The following is a 26,335-nucleotide window of genomic DNA, read 5'->3' on the forward strand; positions in this document are numbered from 1 at the left end:
TGTGTAAAGAATCCACCTGCCAATGCAGGAAACACAGTTTCCCCTCTCTGGTCTGGGAAAGTCCCACATGCCACAGAGTAACTAAACCCGAGTGCTACAACTATTAAGCCTATGCTCTAGAACCCAGGGCCACAACTACTGAGTCCACATGGTCTAGAGCCTGAACTCCGCAGCAAGAGGAGCCAACGCAATGAGAAGCCCACACACTGCAACTAGAGAGTAGCCCCTGCTCGGCGCCTCTAGAGAAGAGCCCAAGAAGCAATGAAGACCCAGCACAGCCAAAACAAGTAAATGGGATAATACAACTGTGAGAAGTAAACGAGACAGTATGTGTAAGGTTGTTGAGCAATGCTTAACACAGAATAAGCGCTCCATAAATTTTAGCTATTTTATCAAAAGTACCTAGAGCTGCTTTCTCTCTCTAGCTGGACTTTAGGGAAAGGGGCAGGAAATGAGTCCTGAAACATCTTAGCATACTTTAGAAAACATGATGTGGGCCTTAGTTATTACCCATGAAAACCTCTCGCTCTCTTCTTAGCAAAGCACGTTTTGATCTCGGGTACCCAGATTTCGCCCTACCTTGATGACGCAAATGCGTGCCTCATGCACCAGGAGAGGCGGTTTGCCCCCAGGTCCTCCTGTCTGGGGACATCTTCAAAGGCCACACCCACGGTGTAGTCCAAACACTCGTCCACCTCCACCTCCCAGTAATGGCGCCCTCGGACTGGAATTAGGTTTCCCATGACTGCAGCACACCTGGGTTTAGAAAGTAGAAGTATGTGTCATTTGGGCTGACCCACGCCTGGCTGTGCAGGTGAGCGACCCCAACTGCTGGGGTCAGTCAGTAAGTGATCAGGAAGGGTGGAGGCAGGTGTTCAAAGACCCCATTTGTAAGGCGGCACAACCTTTGCTCTCAAAGCTCAGCTGCCCGATGCTGAAGATCAGAAGGTTAGTACAATGCTGGTCACAGGTGAGGAGGAGACAAGCCCACTCTGTGTGCTTTTTCAGCAACAGGGCTTTTTACAGTAACAAAAAGATTTGGTTAACTTGTTCCTTAAACAAGAAAGAGATTGAGGACTTTCCTTGTGGTCCAGTGGTTAAGACTGTGCTCACAATGCAGGGAGCCCAGGTTCGATTCCTGCCCTGGAACCAAGAGTCCACATGCTGCAACTACGGCTCAGTGCAGCTAAATAATTAAATATTAAAAACAAATGAACAAGACCACAGGCCCAAACTGGAGCTCTGTGTGCCAAGCCCCATGTCACCAGTCAGTGACAACTTACTTACAGTTTTACCTTTCACCTAAATGGAATTTTAAACCAGTCAATCAGAACACTAGTTAGGTAATATGCCTGAGAGACCCCTGACCTTTCCTAAAGGAAAGGAACCTTACCACAGCCAACCTGCTTTTTAAAAAAAAATTTTTTTTAAATTTTGTATTGGGGTATAGCCAATTAACAATGTTGTGATAGTTTCAGGTGAACAGTGAAGGGACTCAGCCACACATATACCTGTATCCATTCTCCCCCAAACTCCCTTCCCATCCAGGTTGCTGCATAACAGTAGGTTCTTGTTGGTTATCCATCTTAAATATAGAAGTGTGTACACATTCATTCCAAACTCCCTGACTATCCCTTCCCATACCCCCTGACAACCATAAGTTCGTTCTCTAAGTCTGTGAGTCTCTGTTTTGTAATCTTGTTTGTGTCATTTCTTTTTAGATTCCACATAAAAGGGATGTCATATGATATTTCTCCTCCTCTGTCTTCACTCAGTAAGACAATCTCTAGAGCCATCCATATTGTTGCAAATGGCATTATTCCATTCTTTCTAGTGGCTCAGCAGTATTCTATTGTATATATGTACCACATCTTCTTTATCCATTCCTCTGCCGGTGGACATTTAACCAACCTGCTTTTTTTGCCTGGAAGTATAATTTCCTTGTTCCTGATCCCCTCCACCTGAAAAAGTCTTTCATTCTGTACAGCTCCTTGGACCTCCTCTCTACCTCCTAGATTTCAGGGGCTGCCCAACTCAAGAATTATTGGAAAAAAGTCAATAAGAACTTTAAGATTTGATCAGTTTCATTTTGTTTCTCAACGCAGGTAAGAACTTTATTGTTTCTTATTCCTCTCTGCCCTGCCAACCCAGTGTTGACTGGGTGGAGGCGAGGAAGGATAAAGTTGGGTTCCACTGTACTCTGTGCTGCTCTGCTCTCACAAGCTGGCACAGATGTGTGTGTTGGTCGCTCAGTCGTGTCCGACTCTATGTGACCTCGTGGACTGTAACCCGCCAGCTCCTTTGTCCATGGGATTCTCCAGGCAAGAACATTGGAGTGGGTAGCCATTCCCTTCTCTGAGGGATCTTCCTGACCCAGGAATCGAACCAGGGTCTCCTGCGGTCTTTACCATCTGAGCCACCAGGGAACAGATAGTAGGTGCATAACACACATGCAGTAAGAAGGTCAGCAGGGAGCCAGCGTCAGAGGAAGAGACAGTTATGAGACAGCCCAGGACGCAGGCAGGGAGGCTAGATGCAGTTGTTCATCGGTAGCCCCTCTGGCCTCCTAAGTCCTTTCTTCCTTAGAAGATCCTCCTGACTCTGAGACCAGCCCACCAAGAATTCTTTCTATCCTGATTACCAAGAAGCTGAGAACTGTGTTTAATATTTAATCTTAAAAACAGAAATTAGCCCTTGAAGTTAAGCCATGTTCTTTTTTTTTTTTATCCACTGCTGTGATTTTTCTATTTCAGTAGGGTACATTTGCTCTCCCCCCATTTTTTAGATTTCTTTTTATGTGAACCATTTTAAAAGTCTTTATTGAATTTTTTACAATATTGCTTCTTTTTTGGGGGGGCACTGAGGCATGTGGTATCTTAGCTTCCCCACAAGGGATCAAACCCACATTCCCTGCACTGGAAGGCACAGTCTTAACTACTGGACTGCCAGGGAAGTTCCTTGGCCCCTATTTTAAGTCTTCTTTAAGTATTTGGAAAGAAGTAAGGTATAATGAGGGCTTCCCAGGTAGTACCAGTGGTAAAGAACCATGGACAGAGGAGCCTGGTGGGCTACAGTCCATAGGGTCGCAAAGAGTTGGACATGATTGAAGCAATTTAGCACATGGCATGCAAGGTATTAATAAATGGCAACCCACTCCACTACTCTTGCCTGGAAACTCCCATGGATGGAGGAGCCTGGTAGGCTGCAGTTCATGGGGTTGCTGAGAGTCGGACACAACTGAGTGACTTCACTTTCACTTTTCACTTTCATGCATTGGAGAAGGAAATGGCGACCCACTCCAGTGTTCTTGCCTGGAGAATCCCAGGGATGGGGGAGCCTGGTGGGCTGCTGTCTATGGGGTCGTACAGAGTCGGAAATGACTGAAGCGACTTATTAGCAGCAGCAGCAGCAAGGTATTAATTAATACATCATTTCGACCTTAAGTACTAAGTTCTGAAAATAGCATCAGTCCAGACAGACAGGGCGCATCTTTGATGGACACCCCTCCCTCAGGTCTTGCGCCTGCATGATCATCATTCCTTCCACCAGCTTTGGTTTTTCACCAGGAGTTTTGTTAGAAAGTATTGCCCAGTGGGAGAGAGAGCTCTGGGCTCTGCACTGAGGGGCTGGGTCCTTGTTCTCCCACTGCTCTGGGAGCCCAGGACTCCACTCAGAAGCCACGTCTCCCCTTCTGACATTGGTCAGACCCCTACTACCCCTCCCCAGTCTCCCCTCCTCCCCTCCCTCTCCCTCATTTCTGGGAGTCAGAGCCTGAAGCCCCTTTCAAGGCTTCATCAGTCATAATCCACCAGTACCCGAATAACAGCACATATTAGGGGGGTTCATGAGCTGTTCAGGTGAAGGGCTGGTACAGTACCTGGTAAACTGGGTGTTGCTGGGGACTGGCTCCCTGGTGGGGCCTCTCCTCTCGCTTCGCACAACCGTGAGCCCATCTTCAGATACAGTCAGCTGGGGATGGCAGGTGTGCTCGTCCAGGGGGAAGTAGCTGCCTGCGAGGGGGGAGGCACACGGGAGACCCCCTGAGCCAATCACTCCACTGCCTTCTCCATGTTGTACTCCACACAGGCCGGGGCCTCACCACGCGTGGCTGGAGTTAGCTCCCTGTCTAACACTGGTGAGCCTGGACCTTGCCTGGTGATGCCCCTCATGCTGATAATGATGGCAGTTTACATGGGTCGGGCGTTACTGGGTGTCTAGTACTGAGCTAAGCGGTTTGTTGAGTCTTATCCCATTCACACCTTACAAGTATCCAGGTGTTAGTATTTCCATTTTGTAGAAGAGGAAACAGAGGGGCAGGGTGGTCCTTCATCAGCTGTAGATGCTAGAACTCCAATTGGAACCCCAGAGACATCCCTGGTGGCTAAGACTCCATGTTCCCAATGCAGGGGGCCTGGGTTCCATCCCTGGTCAGGGAACTAGATCCCATGTGTCACAACTGAGACCCAGTGCAGTCAAATAAATAAATACTTCAAAAAACAAAATAAAAATAAACATAAGGAATAAAAATAAACATAAAAATCACAACAACAAAAAACCCAAACCTCAAGCCCATCTGATTCCAGTGGCTGCACTCTTCACTGGGAGGCTGTAAATACCTGCAGGTGAACAGGAATTTCTAATCTGCTTGCCAACGGGAATAGGAATTGAGGGAATTACTAGTGATCAATTTGACAAAGGTTAGCAAAATCCAACTTTCAATGAGGGCAGTGAGAGAGAAGGGAGGAGATCGTACAACCATCTCTGAATTATGGTTAAAACAAAGCACGTCAAAAAAAAAAAAGTTACAGAATGGGGATTTCCCTGGCAGTCCATGGGTTAAGACGCTTCCAATGCAGGGGGTGCGGGTTCGATGTCCCGATGGGGAACCAAGTTCCCACGTGATGGGTGGTGCAGCCAGAAAAAATAAAGTGGCCCCCTTCTGTAAAATGGGCCCCCAGGGCTTTGATCGCCCCGAGTCCCTTCCTAGCCTGATTTGCCATGCGTTCGTATTAGTGAACGTTCACTGATTTTTCCAATGAAGTCACAGCAGCACTGGGTCTGCCACGAAGGGGTAACTTTGGGTCCAGTGCGTGTGTGGTGGGGGCACAGACCTGTGGTATGGACGGTAGCGGGCTCACTCCTTGCGCTGGGGCCGCCCACATTGAGGGCTCTCACATAGATGGTGTAGTTCTGTCGGGGCTGCAGCTGCACCAGGCACTCGCAGGTCGGGATGCCCACAACAGACCTGGGTGAGGAGGCATGCGGACATCACCGAGGGGCTGGGGCAGACAGACCCAAGCACCAGCCCCTCCCCGCTGACCCCCAGCAGTGGCACAGGCAGGAGTGAGGCTCTCCTCAATGCTCCCTCCCAATAGGGTCCCCTTTTCTCATTTTCTTGTATCCTTTCTGTCTGTGGCTCTCGCCCGTCCAAGCCCCCCACCCTGTGTCCCAGGCATCCAGCACTGCACTCAGTCTGGGTCTAACGCTGCTTCAGTGGGGCGTGCATGCAGTTGAATCCAGTGTGTGTCAGCCTGTCTGACAGGCCCCTCTCTGAGGGCAGGGGCCAAGTACCACAAACTAAGCACAGAGCCGGGCTCACAGCAGGCCCTCAGTCTGTGTTTATGAACAAATGATCTGACTAGAGCTGATATAGAGGGGCCCTGGGGGAAATGGAATGTAGCTGCTGCCCTCATAGAGCTTCCAGTCTAGAAGAAAGGCATTTCTCAAGCCATCACTGGAAGAAACATAAGATGGTAACATGACAAGTTGATGGTGTATTATGGAAGGTACAACTAGCTGAGAGGTGTTTTCGAGCTGAACTTTGAAGAATGACTGGGAAGTAAATGGATAAGAAAGAGAATAGAGGAGTCTCTTTCATAGAAGAAGCATGTGCAAAGGCCCTGTGGCAGGAAGAAGGATAGAAAGTAAAAGGAACTATTAATAAAATATGACCCATGTGGTTGAGGGAGGGTGAGCTGGTGGGGATAAGCTGGACAGGCGGGAAGGGGCCAGAGCCAGTGAAGAAATTTTGTCTTCTTCAGGGATGCCATGATTAGATCTATACTAGGAGAGTAAGCACTGCCCAGGTCACCTCAGTCCCTGACCAGCTTTCTGATGACCCCCAGTGTAAAGGGTTTAAAGTATCAGCACAAGTTGCAAAGGAAATCCAAACCATTTGGCGGGGGTGTGGGGGGTGGGGTGTGGGGTGTGGGGTGTGGGGGGTGTGGTCAGACCACTGAACTCCCTTCCCTGCTCCTGAGGATCCCTGAAATAGATAACCCAGGTTAGCAAGCCCTGATGTGGTTGTGGACACATGAATTTAGGCCGGGTTTTGGGGGCAGGGGGTGGGGCATATGGCCAGGTCCCAAGCCCTGAATTTAGTGTAGAACAATCTGTCTCCCTAACAGTTGACACCAACCCCTCCTCCTCCATTTCTCTAAAGTTGGGTTGGTGCACAGTAGGGCAGCCCCTGCACTTGGCTGCCTTTCATAAGCTTCTGGACTGCCTGGTTGTAATCCAGAGGCCTAGCCATAATTCCTCCACTGTACACAGCTGTAGACTTGTAGGATCTGCAGGCCCTTGTGGTTCCTGAATCCAGCCCTCTTCTAGTTGTGAACTCCTCCAGATTTCTGCCAACCAGAGGGGAACATGAGCCTCCAGGCAGCTGACCACCAGGGACATGATGTTCTTTGTACATTGAATTCAATTCTCTTTCATTTCTGCTTGTCTTGATTCTTTCTTCTCCTCAAGTTCCAGCCAGGTGGGTTTCTTGGTTCCTCCAGTGCAGGAAGCTCACTCCTGCCCAGTAGTCAGGCCTTGCCTGCACCCACTCTTCTCAGGCCTCCTCCCTTCCCATCTATCTGGTCTTAGTTCAAATGTCCACTCTCTTCAAAGTAAGCCTCCACCTCCACTGCATTCCCTATTTCATTGCGTTTCTTTTCCCTTCATGCTACTGTGTGTTTTAAGCATTTGTTTTCTTGGTTTTTGTCTATTTCCCCCAACTCAGACTGTCAGCTCTGTCAGGGTAGGGAATTTGTCTCTCTGGGTTACCAGTGCCCAGGCACCATCTGTACACTCAATACTTGTTGAATGAATAATGGGAAACCCTGGTTGGACTAAGAAAGCAAACCTGAGGTTTACCACTTAGTCACTTTTTCACTCATCCATCATTTATCTTCAATCACAACATTCCAGTTACTTCTCATGAAACTAAGCAATCTAAAATCAGGGTTCCTGTATTTAACTTTCTCTCCAGATGCCATACTTTTCCTAAGCTGTGTCACTGTGTCGAGGCCTCTCGTGCCTAGCCAACGCCCCTTGTGACTCACTCAGTTACACCCAAGGCCCCCGGCGTCTCTGCCTGGGTCAGCTCCACCGTATATGAGTCTACAGGGTTCAGGTTTCCAGACTCCCAGGAGATGAGCGCAGCCTCCTCGCAGCTCCTTATCTCTTTGCTTTTTATAATGGGGGGACAAGGCGCTAAATGCAGGGGAAACGGAGAGAGGAACAACCCTTCTGTCACATCCAGCCTAGTGCTCCAGAACACAGCACACATCACAAGCCCTCTCTTCCTACAAGAGGTTCAGTGCAATAAAAGGCAAACCAGGTGTTTCAGCCTAGACAATCATGTCCCCCTCCAAATTCATATGTTGAAACCTATTCCCCAGTGTGATGATAACTGGAGTCTCCAAGAAGTGCCTAGGTCCTGAGAATTGAAGGGGTTTATTATACAAGGAAACCCAACGAACTCTCTTGCCCAGTTCCATCATAGGAGGACACAGCAAAAAAAGGCCACTCTGAACCAGAAAGTGTCCTTCCTAGACACTGAATCTGCTGGAACCTTGATCTTGGAATTCCCAGCCTCCAGAACCACGAGGAATAAATTTCTGTTGTTTATAAGCCATCCAAAGTGCAGTATTCTAACAGCCCAAAGGAACACCAGGGAATCACTTGCAGATATCTCTGGAGTGGAGGATGGCTGCATGGTTCAAATGTGTCTGTGAAACTGTGTCCAAGGGCAGTACCTTATCTTCTTTTGAGACCAACTGTGAAAAAATGTCCCTGCCATATCAGGCAGACAGATTTGGCATACTAAATAAAAGGAAAGAAGTGCCAAGCTATTCCTGTCCTTCCAAGTGACATCAAAGCCCTGCCCCCATCAAGAAAGCCGAGACTTCTGGGTCCCCTTCAGTGAAGGTCCTACAAGTGGCCCCTTACCTGTCATGTACACCGCACGCTCACTGGTGGGGCTGAGGCCAGCCCTGTTCTGAGCTGTGACCCAAAACTCATACTGCGTGTTTGGCAACAGGTTTGTCACTGAGCAGTATGTTTCTTTGATGGTCATTGTAACCTCTGGGGGAAAAAATGATAGGAATTAAAACCTAGAACTTCCCTGGTAGTCCAGCGGTTAGGAATCTACCTGCAAATGCAGGGGACACCAGTTTGATCCCTGGTCTGGGTGGATTCCATATGCTGCGGGGCAACTCAGCTCACGTGCCACAACTACTGAGCCTGTGCTCTAGAGCCCTGGAGCCACAACGAGAGAAGCCACCACAGTGAGAAGCCTGCACACCACAACTAGAGAGTAGCCCCCACTGGCTGCAACTAGAGAAAGCCTGTGCACAGCCACAAAGACCCAGCATGAACATAAATAAATAAATGGAATTCAAGCCCCAAATAGGTCAACTGGCTCCGAGTTCACTGTACTATAATCTATCTTCCCTGAGGTAGATACAGAACTGGCTACCAATCCCCGTCGGCTGTGTATGCATGCCCCGCTGCAATGAGACTCTGCTGATCCTTCCATTGAGAGGACTGGTCTTTCCCACTATCCATTGCAGTCTGGGCTTAACCACGTAACTTTCTTTGGCCAATGGAACCACTTCAAACATGGTGCAAGCAGAGGTTTGGGCAGTGCTGGGGCACGGGTGCCTTGTCCTCTTCCTGCCAGGAATGCTTCCATTTCCATGAAATGACCCTGGGCCAGCCTCCTGAAGAATGTGGTCATGATGTGAACAGAGGCCCCCAGCACTGCAGCTGATGCCCTAGACATAACAGCAAGGCCATCCTAGTCTGTCCAGACCCTCCCAAGCTGGCCCAGACAAGAACTATCTAGTTCATAGAATTATAATAAATTCCATCCATTTCATAGAATTGGATATAGTTTATAATAAACTATACAATTCACAGAATTATAATAAATAATAAATGTAATTTAAAAAGTTGAAGTATCATTGATTTACAATATTAATTTCAGGTGTACAACACAGTGATTCAATATTTCTATGGATCATATTCAAGTTAAAGTTATCATAAAATATTGTATATATTCCCTGTGCTGTATAATATTGCCTTGTAGTTTATTTTATACATAGTAGTTTGTACCTCTTAATTCCCTACTGCTATCCTGCCCCTAGCAACAAACGAATGACCATAAAATTTGTCATTTTAGCTTATATGTTGGGTATATGTGTGTGTGTGGGGGTGTTGTTACACAGCAAAAGCTAACTGATACACCTCTAAACATGCCCAGACTCTTAAGGCAGTGACAGGTCATTAATCCACTCTCTGATATCAGTTCCTTTATAACAAAGTGCTCATTGAAAAGATCTTTACTGGGATGTCCCCAGCAGTCTGGTGGTTAAAACTTCACCTTCCAATGGCGGGGGTGCAGGTTCGATACCACATACCTTGTGTCCAAAAAACCAAAACATGAAACAGAAACAATATTGTAACAAACTCAATAAAGACTTTAAAAAAATGTTTTTAATGTGATCAAAACATAAAAAAAAAAAATATCTTTATCAATCACCAGGACAAAGCCCCCTAATGATGGCATTTTCTGCAGAGGGTGCCAATAGGGCTGATTTGTGGCAAAACCTGCTATGAATCAGATCTGACTTTCTGGTCCTCAATCTCCCCTCCCATGTCCTCTTTAATCCCTCATCGTGGATTAAACTTACTTTGCTCAAGAACTCCTGTTCCTTCCTAACCCCTGGGCAGACAAATCATCCTCACCTTTGACATTCAGAAATCTTCTATCTGCATGAATGGGTACAAGGGGAAGAGCTCCAGGCATGGCGCCTGCGGACTCAACTCTCATTCTGGTTCTGCCATAACTTATGGTGTCCCCGCGTGTCCGCTCATCTGTCTCTAGGTCATCCATAAGATGGAGATCTCTGAATCCCTTTCCCACAGTCTTGCTCTGACCCCATGCACACAGAACAGGCCCTGATCCTTCAGATGCTCAGCTGGAGCTCCTCTGCTGTCTGACCCCCTTCTCAACAGAAGACTGCTTATCTACAAAGAGGGGGCATCTCCCTCAGCCCTAACCCTGCTCCAGCCAGCTCTTCTGTCCTGGGAAGAAGATGGGCTGAGAGCTGCATGCAGTGGAGGCCACGGCCTTTCCACCTAGGAATGTGGGTCAGATTAGCAGCAGCCCTTCCAGGCTGCAAAGCCCTCCTCAGCCCCCTGGGGGTCTGCAGACTAACCCCCGAGGTTCTCCCAACACAGGGTGACCTCAAGGAAAGCCCAGCCACCCTTGCATGCCAGGACCTGCTAGAACCCAGCCAGTCCCACTGGGCCTCCTCGAGGAGGGGTGTGCCCACGTGTCCTGCATATGGTGCAGCCAGAGACCCATCATCCCCAGGACAACCCCGATCTGATGGCTGTGGATACGCTCCACGTATCTGAGCCCTATGATTCTCCCCAGCCAGGCCTCAATTTGCCTTCCCAGCCCTTCCTGCCATGCTCACCTGCCTGCACACCATCCTGCAAGGAGCTAGGTGTGCAGATTCACCCCATCGCCGCCTCCCCAGGGCCCAGGCTGGAGCTTGTTTCTGCTCCCAGCAGACCTCACCTGTTTGTTCCTTCCCAGGCGAGCCGTCCTGCACTGGCTGGTAGGACAGCTGATAGCTCTCCACAGTGTCATCGGAGTACAAGCTCCAGCACACTCGGACTGAGGAACCCGTGGCTGAGTTAGGGGCCTGTGGGTTTATCACTGGAGCAGAAGGAGCTAGAAGAGGAAAAGGGAGGAAAACAAAGACAAGTGAGGAGCCTTCACTTACAGGCACCGGATGGGAACGGCCGCTTTTACAGGACAATCCATCCCTCAAAGCATCCCACGGGCTTCAGAGATGGGAGAGGCAGCCTGGGTGGCCAGGGTGGGAGGCCAGACCTCCCAACCAGGAGCCTCAGTAAGAACCGGTTGTGTCCATCTTGCTCTGACCAACCCACACGAGCTGGGGGAGGCGGGGTTGCTGACAGCAGCTCAGGCTGGGGTGTTTGCAAGTCCTGCCCTAGGGAGGGATGGGTCCTCGGACCCCACCATGCCATCCAGAGGCAGGACGGCCAGGACCACAGCACCGCTGCCCTCAGTCCTACAGTGAACAGAGGAGGGAAAGAGCCTGCAACAAATGGCTCCTTCATTATGATTTCATTATGATGAGAGATGATTAGGTTTGGAAAAACTATGCTTTTTCAGAACCAACTTTTTTTTTTTTGGACTGCGCTGTCTTCATTTTGGCATGGGGGCTTCTCTAGTTGTGGCATGCAGGCTCCAGAACACATGGGCTCAGCAGTTCAGAAGTTGTGGTGCTTGGGCTTAGTGGCCCCAAGGCACGTGGGATCTTAGTTCCCTGACCAGGGATCAAACTTGTGTCCTCTGCATTGGAGATGGATTTTTAAAATTATTTATTTATGGCTGTGTTGGATCTCTGTTGCGGCACTGGCTTTTCCCTAGCTGTGCCGAGTGCTTGGGCTATTCTCGGTGGAGTGGCCTCTCTTACTGCGGAGCACAGGCTCTAGGGCACACTGGCTTCAGGAGTTGCAGCACGTGGGCTCAGTAGTTATGTATTCTGGGCTCTAGAGCACAGGTTAGTAGCTGTGGTGCATGGGCTTAGTTGCTCTGTGGCATGTGGGATATTCTTGACCCAGGGATTGAACCTGTGCTTCTTGCATTGGCAGGTGGATTCTTGACCACTGAGTGACCAGAGAAGCCCTGGAAGGCGGATTCTTAACCACTGGCTCACAAGGGAAGTCCCCAGAACCAACTTCTTTCGAGTCCATCTACTGAGTTAATACTTTTCTTCTCTGTGGGTTAATAATTCTTCCTACCCCACCCCACACACATTCAAGAAACATTCCTTGTTTGTCCTCTGTAATTCTTCACCCATGGCAGCATCTCCTTCCATCTGGGGCTCTCAAGAACATCTTTATTTTCAAATTCTGAAATTGTTCAGACCAGGTAGGACTTCATGGAACATACTCAGCTTTTCCTTGCTGGTTAGTGGGTGGAAGGCCCCTAACATGACAAAAGTGAGAAGAAGAGAAAGAACCTGTATCTGCATGTGATGTAGCTCAGAATGCACAGCAGATGCCCTGTTATACCCTGCAAAGAAGAGTCCCCTCCGGGGAGGCAATAAGAAGAGGGATGGCCCTGGATACAGGCTGGGGGCTGATGGTCTGCCTGGGACCCGGACACGGGAGGGTGAGGAGAAACCACCACTACGTGTCTCAAGCACTGACTTAGGCAATAGTGCCTTTCCTTCAAAATCACTGGGTCTGATTATTTAGGCAATACCGTCTTCAGATCATCTGAAGGACTTCACAGCTCAGCAAAATCTCCCCTCAACCCAGGGAGTCTAAGAATGGCCTCCAAGACTCCGATTAAGGATGTTCATTGTGGTATGGTTTATAAGGATGAAAAACCTAAAAGCATCTCGGCACCAACAGTTGACGATTAAGATATACAGCCATTAAAATGATGTTGCAGAAGAATTTATCAGTGAGAATTAAGTACACAGATTAAGGTATAGAGCCATTAAAATGATGTCATAGAAACATTTATCAGTGCAAAATAATATTCATCACAAATGTTTTGCTGGGGAAAAAAAAGCAGATTATAAAAGAGGATGATTTCATTTTTATTAAAAAAAAAAAAAACAAAACACTTCTATAAAGGAAAAACCTAGAACTTCCGTGGTGGTTCAGTGGTTGTGAATCTGCTTGTTAGTTTAGGGGACACGGGTTTGATCCCTGGTCTGGGAAGATTCTACACGCTGTAGGGCACCTAGGCCCATGTGCACAACTACTAAGCCCACGCTCTAGAGCCCATGAGCCCGGGCTCCACAAAAGAAGCCACTGCAGCAAGGAGCCTGTGCACTGCAGCTAGAGAGCAGCCCCCGCCTGCTGCCGCTACGGACAGCCTGCATGCAGCAACGAAGACCCAGCACAGTGAAAAATTAATTTTTAAAAAGATTGTAAAAAAGCCTTTTGAAGAAGGAAAATCTAAAATGATAATATAAAACATTTTTCATAATGTTGCTGGGTGTTGCTGGATGAAAAAGGAAAGATGGTATTAAAGTCTAGTATCAGTCTTAAAAAATGAGTCCTCATAATAAGATTTTTAAGAGCTACCTGGAACCATGTGACATGCTATACATACATTACTCATTTATTTTTTACCATGTCCTCATGAGTCATTGTTATGTCCATTTTACCAAGGAAACCAAGGCTCAGAGAGGTTAGGTAAGTTGTCCAGGGTCACACAGGTAGGAAGTAGCAGGGCTGGGATTCTCACCAGCTCCATAGGATTCTAAAATCCCATCTCTTAATCCTATGCTAAAAACAACCACTTGAGAGTGACATAAATAAATTCAAGGAAATAAAATTCGGGATACTTGTTTAGAGTAAGACAGGCTGATGGGGACCAGATGCTGGCACCCTGGAGAGGGATGGAGGATATTTATCCCAGGAAGGTCAACCTCTGTTTTCACCCTTACAAGCCATAAAGACAAAAACACGAAGCTCATGCAGCTGGTAGGGGAAAACGCCCGTTTCTAGATCTTTATGATTTTTTTTAGCCATCAAAGTTTTTAACTCAAAGCTCAGAGAAACTGGTGTCAAGTATGCATCCAGGTGAGACACGCACCTGGGATGGTGTTTATGGAGCCCATCAGCTCCTCCACATCAGAGAAATCCAAGGTCTGGTCTTCAAAGTCGGGCTGCGCTGAGATCTCCACATCTGTTTTTGTTTTCAGGAATTTTCCAAGTCTATCAGTATAAAAAGACACACTAACAAGAATGGAGGGATACTCTTCCCCAGGGTCACTAGAGAGCAGCAATGAGGGCCTCTTTACTGAACTCTTTTTTTAAATAATTATTTTGTTTTTGGCCACACCAGGTGACATGTGGGATCTTAGTTCCCCAACCAGGAATGAATGAACCTGCACCCCCTGCATTGGAAATATGGAATCTTAACCACTGGACCTGCCAGGGAAGTCCCCAGCTGAACTCTTATTTCCTTATTTTAAAATGCTGCGGGCGGCCTTCTGGCCTATGCTTCAGTGACTGACCTATGAAGTCACTGGAGGTGTGGTTGGTTTACACCTTTGAGGAGAGAAGGGGTAGGGTCACGTTAGAGGGTGGGGGGCTGGGGGATGTGGGCCAAAAAGCCCCAGATCCACACCTTCTGGAAGATCCTTAGATGCTGACCTGGGAGCTCCCACCTCCACACCACCCCAGGACCCAGAGACGCGCAGCCTCTCCACACGGTCAAGCGCCCTCAAGTCGATGAGCATGAACTGGGGCTCTAGGTCTCCTGCACCTGCTCCCATCTGCCACAGCCTTTGTAAGGAGCAGAGGCAGAATTTGAAACCATGTCTGTCTTTTGCCAAAGCTTATGCTCTTAACCCTGACATTATTAAACTTCACTGTTTGTGTTGCTTTACAGACATTGTCTGATTTTATTCCCACAAAGCTATCCCTGTTTGTCAGTAAGGAAGGTGAGTCCTAGACTGGCTGGACTTGCCCAAGGTCGTGGGGGTATCAGGATTTAAATTCCTGTCTGACTCCATAATGTGCATGCTTTCTGCAGCACACAGTCTGGGTCCTGGCTTATCTGGGGGATGCTGGGGATACTCTGACTTTTTTGCTTTTTGACCACGTGGCATATGGGATCATAGTTCCCCAAACAGGGCTCAACCCACGTCCCCTCTGGTGGAAGTGCAGAGTCTTAATCACTGGACCACCAGGGAAGTCCCACTCTCTGGATCTCTGTTCCTCCTGGTGAAAGGAGGGGCTCGGGAAACCCCAGCCCGGCTTGAAGGCTGAGTCTCACCATATGCTCCCTTCCAGCTCTGAGATTCTAAGCTTTAGTACCAGAGGGTCCTTGCGGTCCCACACTGTCATTCCAAAGACAGTGCTATTTACTCTTAGGGGCAGACACAAAAGCTGAACCTGGGAGCATGTAACCAAGGGCAACTGATACCTAGTCAGGTATCTAGAGGTAAAAGGAACAGAAAAAGAAAATACATGTCAGGATAAAAGTATTACCTGTCAGCCATAGCCACAGCATCCTAAAAAGGAGAGAAAGAGAAAAAAATATTAAACTGATTTTGGAAATAAATTTCTTTTTCAAACTATATAATAATATAAATGTATCTTAAAACTTGGAAGTTAGTAGAAGAGAAAAATCAGCCATGTCCACACCCTAAACAAAAAAGACTCTTACGACGCCTATGCAGTTTCTTCCCATTAACATGACGTGAGCACCTTCCAGGTGACAAATGGTCTTGGGGATCATCAATTTGAAAGACTGCGTCATGGTTCACTGAATGGGAACTCCATCATTTACTCTATTGTTGCACATTTTGGCTGTTTCTAATTCCTCACTACTATAAATAACAGAGAAGACATACTCATATATCTCACTTTCTCCACATTCTAGATTATGTCTGTGAGCTACAGTGATATTGTGGACAAACTGGTTCAAAGGTCTGAGTGTTGAGGGCTCTGACGGTGGCTGCCAACCTGCTGTCCCGCTTCCATCACGCACCCCGCCCTCACCCCAGGCATGGCAGGAGGGAGGGGCTGTGGGCCTTGGAGGACCACTATGGGCGTGGCCAATGGAAAGGGCATATATGGCAACTAGGAAGCTCTGGAGGCTAGGGGCCCCTTTCTCACATCCTGGATCCCACGTCTGCCCCATATTCCTGTGGGACCCTAAAGAAAGGAGACCCCAGCTCTGGCTGAGACTGAAATTCCCAGTCTGGCTGCATGGGGATTTGGAGTCAGATTGAGGAGGACTTTAAGGACTTTTTTTGCATGTCTGAGCTTATGAACTAAGATATCTAACGGCAGCACTTGTAACTGAGAAACAGGAGGTACCTTTCTAGCCTGGACGTCTTTCTCCCCCGACCTCTGAGAGATCATCTGAGATGGCCAGAAAAGTCTCAGAGTCCCGTTTTTGCCCCACTCCACGGTGAGAGCACCTATCTCTGGGTAACCAAGACAATGGAACACAGACTCTGGTGTTAGCTGAGCAGTGGTGGAGGGGAGGGTCAGCTGTGTACGAGCCTGCTTCACCCACGGTGAAGCTGTGCAGTGAGATGGGGGATGTATTGTCATGGTTACCCATCCAGTGGAATCAGATGGATACTGACCATGAAAGTCGGTTCAACCCCAGGCAGAGAGGGGACAATCTAACCTACTCTGGCCATGACTGTCATTCCAGTTCATTATTTCATTTCACTTCATTACTGACCTTTATGAAATCAACCTTCTCTTCGTGACACATCTCCTCTATTGTTTCCATCAGTTCTTTGCAGGTGTCAAGATTTTCTCCACAGTTGACCAGTTGTCCATACAAAGCTTCCAGTTTCTCTTTCTTTTTCTCCCCTAGAGCTTGTATTTTTTCTTCGTATTTTTGAGCAAGTGTTTCCAAGATCTCGTTGTAATGAGACTCAAAGTTTTGTTCTTGTCTTCCAAAATTCTCCTGCAAGATATAGTTGATCTCAGCTGTCATTTCAGTGCATGTATGTTGACTGCAGAGTCATTTGGGGCATGAAAATGCATCTACTCAGAGATGTTTTGGTCCCTCCCTGTTAATCTTATTGTCTCCTGCCAGGATGCTGAGGTGGACAAAGGTGGAATTAGGACCAGGAGTCTCCAGCTAGAACCCCAGGGATAATCTTAACAAGAAGTACTGCTTTCTTTGCTGGTGGCATTTTACAATCCTCTTCCCCATACCCCACCCACCTCTAGTGTAGCCACCTCCCATTACCATGACAACCGACCCGGAAGATTATCATGATTATCATTACTATAATGAGTCAGCCTGCCACTGGAACCCTGGACCTTAACATGAAGACGTCTGCCCTGGAAGAGTCCTACCTAATTTGCTTTCCCTCCTGAGCTCTCAACATCTCATGACATTCACCTCCACTCCTTGATGATTGAATTATACAAACATCAGGATCACACAAATCCTTATAACAACCAAGAAACAGATGCAGGGGGAGGGGAATAACCCAGGTGGTGCCGCCTAACAGATCAGAAAAAGCAGGAAGACAGAGAGAGGGCTGTGCCAGGATTTAATCCTGGAATGCAATGGATGGGAAATATGAATTAAACTTTATCAACTCCTGGTCCCCCTTAGACTGGAAGCCCAGGAGAGCTCTGTGGGTTCAGGGAGTATTTACTCTTATCAATCATTCAGGGAGTACTTACTGAGTATTGACTGTATATGTAAGACTTTCTCAGAATGCTTGAAGAGAGGGAGAAGCGGTAGATGACCCCCACCAGTGCTGAGTGTAAAGGAAGAGGTCAGAGTCCTTACAGAGGGTGGAGACACCGTGAACTGAGAGCAGCGGGCAGCACGGAGTGTAGGGCCCTTCTTCCTGGCTGCTGTACACTTACCCTCCTATCGCCCACCACCCAATGCTTAGATGTGGAAGGGCTGGTCCCTTCCCTGTGTCTCCCATAGGAGATTAGTGCAACAGCTTCCCTCCATTTTAAGACTGGGGGTGGGGAGGAAAGTCTAGCTTCAAGGGAAAGGAACCCAGGGCTTAGTTCATTCGCACAAGATGCTCCCACTGATGCAATCTGAGGCTGCATTAACAGAGGTAGAGCACCCACATGAAGGGAGGGGACATAGGAAGTCCTCTGGTCCCATTCCTGGGCGACCTCATCTGGATGGCTAGGTTATGTGCTGGTGTCCAACAGTAGATGATACACCTACTAGGCACACCCAGGGAACTGTGACATGTTTGGTGACAGGCACAGAAACTTACTGGCGGTGTGAGAAACAGGTAACATCTAAGGAAAAGAACACATCAGTGACAGGATGGGTGACTTGCAGTGTCTGCTTGGCTGGCCCATGAAAGAGTCCTAACTTATAGTGTGAGTGGAGACGTAAAGATACTGAAGACCCAGCCCCTGAGAGCTAACAGTTCAGTAGGGAATGCTGCCAGGTAATCGGTTCCACAGGTTTATGCCCCTGTGTTACGGGAAGGCAGACAGAGGGGTGAGGGAACAGGAGCGGCATCAACATCATACATTCCAAGAAACAGGTTCCCTAATTCATACCAGACACAGCTGCTGACTCAACCACTCATGTCTGCATATATCTGATGGAGTCACTGAGCGTGCTCTTACCTCCACCGTGATGAAAACCTCTTCTAAGTGACTTGCAAAGTTTTCCATCTCAATAATTTGCTTTTCCAACTTGTACATATTTTTGTGAATTTCATCCTGTCAAATAGAGGATCCCAAGAAGACATTAACACTATGTTTTCTCTGTTTCGTACAAGGCATTTTAGATTCAGTCCCTGCCTACATACTTGAGATACAAATACAATCTCCACAGAAAGAAGACCTAAGCAGACCTACTTACCTTGGCGCTCTCCAGGGCTTTACTGAGTGGAGTCACCTCATGCTGCCTGTGTTCATCCTGATCCTTCTCTGACGCTCTTATTGGAGTTTTGCAAGTGACACAGAAGACGTCAGCCGCTTCTTCCTCGTCCTCCTCCTCTGGGATGACGTAGCACTCGTACTCCTCGCTGGCACAGCCGTGGCTGTACCTGTAGGCTTCCCGCAAGTCCTGGCACTGGCCTGCTGAGCCCCACCCCATGAAGCCCAGGTCCTCACCCTGAGCTGCCTCACCAGTAAGTCTCCAGTCTCTCTGCTCACTCCCCATCATCATATAAGAAGGATATTCTGAAACCTCTATTCTGGGTGTGTTTTCCTCAATAAACTCATCCCCTAATTCGTGATCATCTTCAAGTCCATAGAGATGGACAAGTTCATCCACTTCCTCTCCAAGGTCTCTCGGAGCCTTCCCTTTCACGCCCCGTCTCATGGGCTCATGGGTCATTTCAGCTTCACCTTCTCTTCTCATCCGAGTACTCTCTTCTGGGAAGATCTGCAGTCTGTCTTCAGAGTCATACAGATCCATGTGATAGAAGCGGAAATCCTTAGACGCAGCAGACCTGCCCAGCCCCGGTGCCTCCCCAGCTCCCTCCTCCATCGCAGCTCCAGGCAGCACCTCTGCACAAGGGGGACTCTTCCTGGACAGTCCTTAGTGGATCTCCTGGGTCCTAGAACACAAAACCCCATTTCTGAGAAGGTCGTTGCAGTAGATGGTTATTTTATTGGGCTCAACTCATTCGCATTAAAAAAATAATTTCATCTGAGCAGCTCAGTTGTAGTTTCTCTTTAAACAATCTGTAAGGAAAGGTTTGCTTTCTGCAGGAGGATGGACTTCCTGAAGCTCCAATACTTTGGCCACCTGATGCCAAGAGCCGACTCATTGGAAAAGACCCTGATGCTGGAAAAGATTGAGGGCAGGAGGAGAAGGGGGTGACAGAGAATGAGATGGTTGGATGGTATCACTGACTCAATGGACATGAGTTTGAGCAAACTCTGGGGAATAATGAAGGACAGGGAAGCCTGGCCCGCTATAGTCCATGGGGTTGCAAAGAGTCAGACACGACTGATCAACTATACAATGACAACAAAGCTTAAAAGAGACAGGAGAAATTATGAACAAAAATGTAAATTGGGGGCTTCCTTGGGTGGCTCAGTGGTAGAATGCCAATGCAGGAGACACGGGTTCAATATCTGATCCTGGAAGGTCCCACATGCTGCGCAGCAATCGAGCCCGTGCACCACAACTACTGAAGCCTGCATGCGCTAGAGCCCATGATCCGAGAAGCCACCGCAGTGAGAACCCGTGCATCACAACTAGAGAGTAGCCCCTACTTGCTGCAATTAGAGAAAGCCTGTACAGCAACGAAGAAACAGCACAGCCAAAAATAAATAATTAATTAATTAATTAAAAAAAACAAACTATCTGAGCACCTCAGTTGCAGTTTCATTTTAAACAATCTGTAAAGAAAGGTTTGCTTTCTACAGGACTATGGGCTTCCAAAGCTTGAAAGAGACAGGAGAAATTACGAAACAAACAAACAAACTATAAATTGATTTGATTAACAAATGATCTGTATACATTTAAAAACCTAAAAATCCCAAAAGGCAAAATAACAGGAAGTGTTTCAGGCAATTATTATTAAATAAATTATGTAGATTAATTGAAAAGAAAAATCTCAGTAGTAAGGAATATTCACAAAATAATTTCCTTTGCATACAATGTTACCTATACAAAACCATTTGGAAAATAGTTCATCCTTATGAGTAACAGGGGCTTCCCCAATGACTCAGTGGGTGAACAACCCACCTGCAACACAGGAGACACAGCAGATGTGGAAGACTTGAGTTTGATCCCTGGGTCGGGAATATCCCCTGGAGGAGGAAATGGCAACCCACTCCAGTATTCTTGCCTGGGAAATCCCATGGACAGAGGAGCCTGGCGGGCTGCAAAGCATCAGACATGACTGAGCACATAAACTCACGTGTGAATAATAGAGAATAAACATGTAGATGCTGTTTTGCCTTTCGAACCCCAAGACTGGGGAAGGGTCCAAGAAATGAACACTCTTATATGTTGTTGGTTAGAATGTACACAGTCCCACCTTTCTGGAGAGTGAACGTGGCAACATGGATCAAGAGCCTTAGAGATGTTCCCGCCGCTCAGGGACTTCCCTGGTGGCCCAGCGGTTAAGACTCTGCTTCTAGTGCAGGTGGTACAGGTCTGATCCTTGGTGGAGGAACTAAGATCCCACATGCTGAGCAGCCAAAAATAAAAAAAGTTCACACTTTCTAACCTAACAGACCTTTTCTAGGACCCTAAAGAAAAAATCTCAAATATACCAGAAAATATTATTTCTATATAAAAATGTCCACCACAAAATTTTTTTATAATAGCCAAAAAATAAAAACTGTAAAGCCCTAATGATTAGGAGAAACATAAAAAAAACTAGAATATGTACACCCTGTAAAATATAATGTAGCCTTTAAAATGTTAGGGAGAGCAAATGATACCTTGGGGAAAGACTTATAATATGATACTAAGTAAAATAAACAGAGTACTCACTATATATAGACTATGAGGTCTACTATTTTAATGGAGGTGCATAAAATCTAGAAATAAATAATAATAACAGCAGCAAATACAATATTAGTAGTAGCTACTGCATGTTGCGGAGAAGGCAATGGCACCCACTCCAGTACTCTTGCCTGGAAAATCCCATGGACGGAGGAGCCTGGTAGGCTGCAGTCCATGGAGTCGCTAAGAGTTGGGCACGACTGAGCGACTTCAATTTCCCTTTTCACTTTCATGCACTGGAGAAGGAAATGGCAACCCACTCCAGTGTTCTTGCCTGGAAAATCCCAGGGACGGGGGAGCCTGGTGGGCTGCCATCTCTGGGGTCGCACAGAGTCGGACATGACTGAAGCAACTTAGCAGCAGCAACTGCATGTTGACAACTTACTGTGCATTTTCTCCTGTGCTAGGCAATTAATTAATTTTTTTTTAGCCATAGGGCATGTGAGATCTTAGCTCACAGCCTAGGGATCGAGCCTGTGCTCCCTGCAGTGGAAGTGCAAAGTCTGAACCACTGGACCACCAGGGAAGTCCCTGTGCTAAGAAATTTTACTTACATTTTTCTGTGCGGTAACCACTACTATTAGCCCCATTTTACAGACTGGGAGACAATTGGCTCCCAGAGGGTATCTTGTGCAAGGAAGGTCACATGGCTAGTAAGCTGTTGAACTGGGATTTGAATCTGAGTGTGTGTAGTGGCCATGAGACTGAGCCTCGCAGACATCAGTTATAGGGGCCATAACCAGGGGTGTCAGCTACACTCTGAAAGTCACTGTCACATTCGCATGGAGGACACACTTCCTGCTGGCGTCTCCCACTGGATGACAAAGTGTAGCAGGGACACTAAGGCAGATCCATTTCTGATTGACACAAAACTACCCTGGTGGCAAACCTTGGCTGCAGGACTCCTTGGCAGCCATGCCAGACCTTTCCTAGAGTGTGTGGTGGGGTAGGACGATTCTCCAAACCTTCCTTCCTTCTATCCATATCTGACCCCAGCCTTTCCTGTCTTTCTCCCCTTTATAATCTCACACAATAAAACAGCGTGAGATTAGTTTATAATTATAGTCCCCTAATAAAACATAGTCCCCCATGTTATATTTATATTTATCTAGTCCCCTAGATTATAGTCCCCTAATAAAACAGTGTGTATCTAACTTCTAATTTGGTGCCTGCTTCTTGGAAGGCCTTGTTAACACAATCTGTTGGACTATAAAGTCCCTGCTTGCTTCTTGGCACAGAACTGCCGTTATATTACTTTTTGGTAATAAAGTGTTCATTTCTCAGTCATGTCCAACTCTTTGTGACCCCACAGATTGTAGCCCACCAGGCTCCTCTGTCCATGGGATTCTCAAGGAAAAAATACTGGAGTGGGTCACCATTTCCTTCTCCAGGGGATCTTCCTCCAGGGGAATGAACCTGAGTCTCCTGCATTGCAGGCAGATTCTTCACCATCTGAGTCACCAGGGAAGCCCCTTGCTTTAATTGATATGTACTTTATATGAACAGAGGAGCCTGGCAGGCCACAGTCCATGGGGTCACAAGAGTTGGACATGACTTAGTGACTAAACAACAACCCACCTGCCTAAAGGCTATAGTTCAGTGGTTTTTAGCATAGTCACAAAAACGAGCAATGATCTCCACAGATAATTTTAGACCATTTTCATCACCTCAAAAAGAGATTCTGGGGACACCCCCGGTGGCCCAGTGGTTAAGACTCTGAGCTCCCAAAGCAGCAGGCTCAGGTTTGATCCCTGGTCAGGAAACTAGATCCCACGTGCTGCATGGTTTAGATGCTACAATGAAGATCAGTGATCTCGTGTGCTACAACTAAGACTTGGCACACAAAATAAATAAAATAAATCTTAAGAAACTCTGCACTCATTAGCTATCATGACTCACATCCCCTCATTTCCACTAGCCCTAAGCAACCACAAATTTATTTTCTATCTCTACAGATGCTCCTGTTTGGACATTTCATATAGATGGAATTGTATGTAGTCTTTGGTGACGAGCCTCTTTCTTAGCATAGTTTTCAAGGTTCATCCAGGTTGTAGCATATGTCAACACTTCATTTCTTATTAGAGCTGAATAATATCCTATTGTATGGATATATCATATTTTGTTTATCTAGTCATCTGTTGATTCGCACCACTTCCCATTTCATTTGGGTTGATTCCACCTTTTGGCCATACTAAATAATGCTACTAAAATATGTACAAGTTTTTGTGTGCATATATGTTTCATCTCCCTGGGATTTCTTTGGAAGGACTGATGCTAAAGCTGAAACTCCAGTACTTTGGCCACCTCGTGCGAAGAGTTGACTCATTGGAAGACTGATGCTGGGAGGGATTGCGGGCAGGAGGAGAAGGGGACAACAGAGGATGAGATGGCTGGATGGTAACACTGACTCGATGGACGTGAGTCTCAGTGAACTCTGGGAGTTGGTGATGGACAGGGAGGCCTGGCGTGCTGTGATTCATGGGGTCGCAAAGAGTCGGACATGACTGAGCGACTGATCTGATCTGATCTGATAGTGTTCCAGCCTAAAATAAGCCTTTTCCCTCTTGTTAAACTTCTCTCCCTCCTCTATTTTTTTTTTTTCTTTCACATTTGGGATTCTCTAAAGGGTTGCAGTTGTGCTTCCCGGGTGGCTCAGTAGTACAGAATCTGTCTGCCAAAGCAGGAGACACAGGAGATGTGGGCTTGATCCCTGGGTCAGGAAGATCCCTGGAGAAGGAAATGGCAACCCACTCCAGTATTCTTGCCTGGAGGATCCCATGCACAGAGCAGCTGATGGGCAACAGTTCATGGGGTTTCTAAGAGTTGGATGCAATCAAGCTACTGAGTACCAAAGGGTAGCAGTTAAACTGTTGATGTGCAGACTACAGCATCTGTACACTAAGGCTTTCCAAAGGGGGACACAGACATGAATAGTTTTAAGAGTACCAGTTTCCAGATGTGCAACATAATATTTAATCTTTCCCAGAGCTGCTCTTGCCTGGAAAATCCCATGGATGGAGGAGCCTGGTGGTCCGCAGTCCATGGGGTCGCTAAGAGTCGGACATTACTGAGCATCTTTAATTTCACTTTTCACTTTCATGCATTGGAGAAGGAAATGGCAACCCACTCCAGTGTTGTTGCCTGGAGAATCCCAGGGACGGGGGAGCCTGGTGGGCTGCCGTCTATGGGGTTGCACAGAGTCGGACATGACTGAAGTGACTTAGAAGCAGCAGCAGCAGAGCTGCTCAGCCTGGCAATGAGCCAGCAGTCGAGGCTTCCTGCAGGTGATCTTTTCATAATAGCCCTTCATCTTTTTATTAGAAACGTAGAGCTATAACTCTCACTCATCCTGAATATTACATTCCACTGTGAGACTTCATTGCTTTGGAATTAAAAAACCCCAGTGGGCTAAATGAAAGGACAATTTGAAGTATTGATATCAGTGTCGAAAGAGTGAGTGACATTTATTGAATGGATAAGAAAATTTTTTGTAAGTTGAGTGGTTTTCGATTCTTTGCTTTCAACAAAACTGAAGGAAGATCTAATCAACTGTCATCTCATACACGGTCTAAAATGATTTTTCATGATATATTACTATGTAATTTTTGGCATACACTTCGGGAAGAGTTCAGATAATTGAGTGACTTGCTATAATAAAACAGCTTCATTTTCCATCTACTTCTATAGTGAACAAGTTTGCTTGGTGCTTACAACTACAAAATGAAAAACAGAAAGACAACTGGCACTAATTTCTGTTGCATTCTAGAATATGTCATCTTCATCCATGAATGCACAAACTAACTTTAAAGAAAGTCCCACCCACTTTATTAAGAAATACATTTCTATTTTACTTTTTTCTTTTGTTCAATAATTATTTGCCAAAATGTGCAATGCATTATGTCATACTGCTTGTGTGAATGTGCTCAGATGCTCAGTTGTGTCCAGCTGTTTGTGACCCCATTTTTTGAACTGTAGCCTGCCAGGCTCCTCTGTCCATGGGATTTCTTAGGCAAGAATACTGCACTGGGGCACCATTTCCTTCTCCAGGGGATCTTCCCAGGGATCAAACCCCATCTCTTACGTGTCCTGCACTGGCAGGCAGACCCTTTACCACTGGGGCCACCTGGGAAGCCTTGTGATTAAAAATTGTATTGATAAATTTAATCCAGAAGGAAAAAATATTATTTTAGTCTTAAATTTATTTATTTATTTTTTTGGGGTGGGGGGCAGTCCTCTCCTATCCTCCTCACCGCCCTTAGCCTTTCCCCGTGGCTCACAAGACAGAACTCAGAGTGCATGGGGGCAGGTGGCAGGAGAAGCCTGGTGGGCTGTCTTGGGAGTGAGGATGGAGGTCTGGGCCAACTGGGCAAAGTGTCTCTGAGCAGCCTTGGCTGCACGGACAGTTATTTCCCCCAAGGGTATGGGTAGAAGAGCTAAGTGATCCTTGGGCTCTGCAGGCAGAGACTGAGAAACGAGGATGAACCTGAAGGCCGATAGCAGGAATATCCAGGGCGGGGACTGGGACCCCGAGGATCAGTTCAGGACCTCATAGACACTAAGGCCAGAGAGCGGAGAGGCTGAAGAATGTGGGTTCTCTGGACAGCTGCTGAGCCAACTGGGCCTCCAGCTGTCTCCTAGCGTGGTCTACAGAGATGGTTGCAGGCGTGTGGCTTGAGAGACAGGGCCAGTGTCCCACCACACATAAAACTAGAAAGAAAAGAAAAATGAGAGGTGACAACTTTGGCCACCTGATGCAAAGAGCCAACTCATTGGAAAAGACCTGTGGGAAAGACTGAGGGCAGGAGGAGAAGGGGGCGACAGAGGATGAGATGGCTGGATGGCATCACCAACTAGATGGACATGAGTCTGAGCAAGCTCGGGGAGATAGTGAAGGACAGGGGAACCTGGCGTGCTGCAGTCTATGGGGGTGCAAAGAGTTGGACATGACTTAGTGACTGAACAACACGTGAGGGTGTCAAGTCTGAGGTGATGGGGGCTTTTCAGGAAGGCGGCTCCTCCTCTGGGCTCTGCCTGCGCTTGGGGAGAGCTGAA

The 26,335-nt window shown here is 47.1% G+C and overlaps 1 protein-coding gene across 2 annotated transcripts in view; it reads right to left on the reverse strand.

Moving 5' to 3' along the window:
• The window catches only part of FSD2 (fibronectin type III and SPRY domain containing 2), a 37,532-nt gene that overhangs the window by 4,109 nt on the left and 7,088 nt on the right, over positions 1-26,335 (reverse strand). Inside the window, exons 2-12 of one of the 2 annotated variants that reach the window (XM_055555532.1) lie at positions 18,674-19,376; positions 18,436-18,531; positions 16,544-16,774; positions 15,334-15,356; positions 13,931-14,052; positions 10,859-11,014; positions 8,218-8,352; positions 7,329-7,479; positions 5,112-5,245; positions 3,878-4,010; positions 580-756 (exon numbers count right to left, since the gene is read on the reverse strand). In XM_055555532.1, the coding sequence (XP_055411507.1) occupies positions 580-756; positions 3,878-4,010; positions 5,112-5,245; positions 7,329-7,479; positions 8,218-8,352; positions 10,859-11,014; positions 13,931-14,052; positions 15,334-15,356; positions 16,544-16,774; positions 18,436-18,531; positions 18,674-19,306 (1,991 nt within the window). In that variant the 5' untranslated portion in view covers positions 19,307-19,376. The remainder of the gene's footprint in view (positions 1-579; positions 757-3,877; positions 4,011-5,111; positions 5,246-7,328; positions 7,480-8,217; positions 8,353-10,858; positions 11,015-13,930; positions 14,053-15,333; positions 15,357-16,543; positions 16,775-18,435; positions 18,532-18,673; positions 19,377-26,335) is intronic. The other variant, XM_055555533.1, reaches the window with a different exon arrangement.

Source organism: Bubalus kerabau, chromosome 19 (genome assembly GCF_029407905.1).
Source record: "Bubalus kerabau isolate K-KA32 ecotype Philippines breed swamp buffalo chromosome 19, PCC_UOA_SB_1v2, whole genome shotgun sequence".
NCBI lineage: Eukaryota > Metazoa > Chordata > Mammalia > Artiodactyla > Bovidae > Bubalus > Bubalus kerabau.